The sequence below is a fragment of the Borostomias antarcticus genome (genome assembly GCF_949987555.1).
Source record: "Borostomias antarcticus genome assembly, chromosome: 23".
NCBI classification, from domain to species: Eukaryota; Metazoa; Chordata; class Actinopteri; order Stomiiformes; family Stomiidae; genus Borostomias; species Borostomias antarcticus.
This window is the reverse complement of record NC_140256.1, coordinates 5,329,145-5,332,016: the sequence shown is the minus strand read 5'-3', so window position 1 is coordinate 5,332,016 and position 2,872 is coordinate 5,329,145. Positions and strand designations below refer to the sequence as shown.

Sequence of the window (2,872 nt, the reverse complement as noted above, 5' to 3'; positions counted from 1 at the left end):
CTTTCTCTCCCTCTTTCTCTCTCCCTCTTTCTCTCTCCCTCTTTCTCTCTCTCTCTCTCTCTCCCCGCTGTCGGGCTTTGCAGCACAAACTCAACGGGCCAGACAGACACACACAGCCAGTAGGACCGCGAATCCTAATTAGCTATTAACCGCCGAGCTGTGACAGCTGAGGCATGGAGAGCGAGGGTGGCTTTCCAAAGGCTGGCTACGGGATCTGAGATTAGCAGAGATGCCCCAGCACAGTGAGGGGGAGCATAATACGTCTGGTGTGTGTGTGTGTGTGTGTGTGTGTGTGTGTGTGTGTGTGTGTGTGTGTGTGTCTCCTCGAGCCCTCCTATCGGGTGCAGGGTCAGTCCCTCGCAGTATCCGTGACAGTCGCACCGTCACGAGGGGAGAGTAGACGCAGCTTACGCAGCGCATCCCAGCACATAAACCTGTCACACACACACACACACACACACACAGTGGGTCACCTGCTGCATCATTCAAAGAGGGCCACATAACCTTGATCACAACACTCAAGGGGAAATATAGTACAGTCCTCTAATATAACACTCATCTTCCCTCCCTCCCTGTCCCCCTTTCTAATATCCCTGCCCCCCCCCTATCTCTCTCCTCCCCATAGCGGACGGCTGGCTACAGCGGGTGGTGATCCTGGGCACTGAGGCTCATGTAATTGAGGAGATCCAGCTGTTTGACTATAACCAGCCTGTGGACAGTCTGACCATCTCCCACGCCAAGGTAACGATAGCAACCAGCTCTGGCCCCCTCTCCGTCTCCCCCGGCCATATCTGGACAGTGGCATCCAGGCCCAGGCAGCCCGATGCTTATCCGGTTGCAGCAGGATTACGCCGGTCTGTGGTTTGATAACAAGCTTTGCGAAGAGCAGAATCTAACAGTGATGGAGGGATTGGGGAAGGGGGAAACAAAATGTTATTGTTATGGAGAGTGATTATCCCATTAGCTCTGCTGCCCCCTCTCTGACTACTTTCTCTCCCCCCTTATCCCCGCTTTCTGCCGCCCTCTCTCTCTCTCTCTCTCTCTCTCTCTCTCTCTCTCTGTGTAGAAGTATTTGTACATTGGCTCTCGTTCAGAAGTGCTCCAGCTGCCCTTGGCCAACTGCAGCCGCTACCAGTCACAGCCAGACTGCCTTCTGTCCCGGGACCCCTACTGCGCCTGGGACAGCGAGGGGCGCGCCTGCGTCCGCATCGACCTCCACCGCGGGTGAGCCCGTCCGCCCTCCCTCCCGCTCACCTCTGGCTGACCCCCGCTGGCCGGCCTGGTCTGTAAACGATGGCGAGGAGTCTCCCGGTCCTTGGCTTGTTATTCACGCGTTGCCCTCTGCTCTGCCCTCTGCTCTGCCCTGCTTCGCCCCCCCCTCCCCCCCCCCCCCACAGGTCCACTCTGTCCCTGTCGCAGGATCTCATGCTGGAGAGATTCAGCAGCAGAGGCAAGGCCAAGTTCGACAAGCCCGTCTCCATCCCCAGCCCCGGTGAGTGTCCGAGACCAGCAGAAGCCCCCGGTGGCCGTAGAAAGTCACTGCACGGGGGTAGTGTAGTTGAGTTGTGCGAAATTGACAATCGAGCGATTGTGGTTGAGTTTAGTTTAGAGTTTAGGAATACAAATGAGGTTTTGGCGATATGGCTGAACTTTTCCCGCTCTTTCTCCCCCTCTCTCTCTCTCTCCGGGCGTCCAGACCACTCGCGGCTGCGCAACGTGACGGTGGTGGTGGGCTCAGACATGGTGCTGCCCTGCCAGCTGGTGTCCAACCTGGCCCAGCCCTCCTGGGTCCTCAACGACCGCGAGCTCCTGCTGGGGGACCCCGAAGCCGGGGGGCCGCGCTTCGACCGGGCCCTCAAAGCCCTGGTGGTCCCCGAGGCGGGCCAGCTGCAGGCCGGCCGCTACATCTGCTACTCCGAGGAGCAGGGGGTCAAGTTCCAGACGGAGCGCTACCAGGTTGCGGTGGTGGCCAGCGCTCCGGTCTTCATGGAGGCCCGGGCGCCGGACGGCAGCATGGGCCTGTTCTGGGTGCTGGTCATCACCCTGGGGGCGGCGTGCCTGCTGCTCCTGGTGGCGGCGCTGTACCTGAGGCGGCGTCTGAAGCTGGCGCTGGGCAAGGGGGCCGACATGAAGCCCCTGGAGAGCACCCTGGTCTACCCCATCACGCTGCCCAAAGAGCCGCCCACCTTCGTGCCCAGCAAGATGCCGACCGACGAGGACCGCTTCTGGGAGACGGGCGCCAACTACTACTACTCGGACGGCTCGCTGAAGATCGTGCCGGGCCACGCCCTGTGCCCCGGCGGCGGCGGCGGCGGCGTCGCCACATCCTCGCCCAGCACCATCCCGGGTCAGCCCATCCACTCCCCCAGCCGTCTCAGCCTCAGTAGCATCAGAGGCCAGGGGAGCAACGGCTACATCCGCCTCAACCTCAGCTCCGCGGGGGAGGAGAGGGTCGGGGGCGGCGGCGGGGGCGTGGCCGGGGGCCTGGGCGGGGGCGGGGGGAACGACTACTCCAGCCCCTTCAAGGAGGAGCTGCGGCGGACGCTGCAGCAGAGGAGCGTGCTGCCAGACGCCAACCCGGAGGAGTCGTCCGTCTAGCCCGGTCCTCCCCCGCCCTGCTTGAGAAAAACAAGACAAACAACTAATCTACCTCCCTCCTTCAGAGGACGCCGCGCTCTCTCTTTACTCAAGTCCGCTCTCTCTCTCTCTCTCTCTCTCTCCATGCTCTCTATCGCTCTGCCAATGCCTGTTTGTCTCATTCTGTGACTGGAGACGTTTTTAGCACACAGCATGTCACACACACACGCCAACTCTTCTCCAGCGAACGCTTCTGTAATTATTGTGTACTGGATGCCACGCGGTCACGGCCGCT

The 2,872-nt window shown here is 60.9% G+C and overlaps 1 protein-coding gene across 1 annotated transcript in view; it reads left to right on the top strand.

Annotated features, from left to right (window-relative positions):
- Nucleotides 1-2,598, top strand: part of sema4c (sema domain, immunoglobulin domain (Ig), transmembrane domain (TM) and short cytoplasmic domain, (semaphorin) 4C) — a gene marked incomplete at its 3' end in the record, with an annotated part of 33,743 nt that extends 31,145 nt beyond the window's left edge. The window contains exons 6-9 of the mRNA XM_084457452.1: nt 626-741; nt 1,067-1,224; nt 1,398-1,492; nt 1,697-2,598. Coding sequence (XP_084313578.1) covers nt 626-741; nt 1,067-1,224; nt 1,398-1,492; nt 1,697-2,598 — 1,271 coding nt within the window. The remainder of the gene's footprint in view (nt 1-625; nt 742-1,066; nt 1,225-1,397; nt 1,493-1,696) is intronic.
- Between the last annotated feature and the right edge of the window lie 274 nt (nt 2,599-2,872).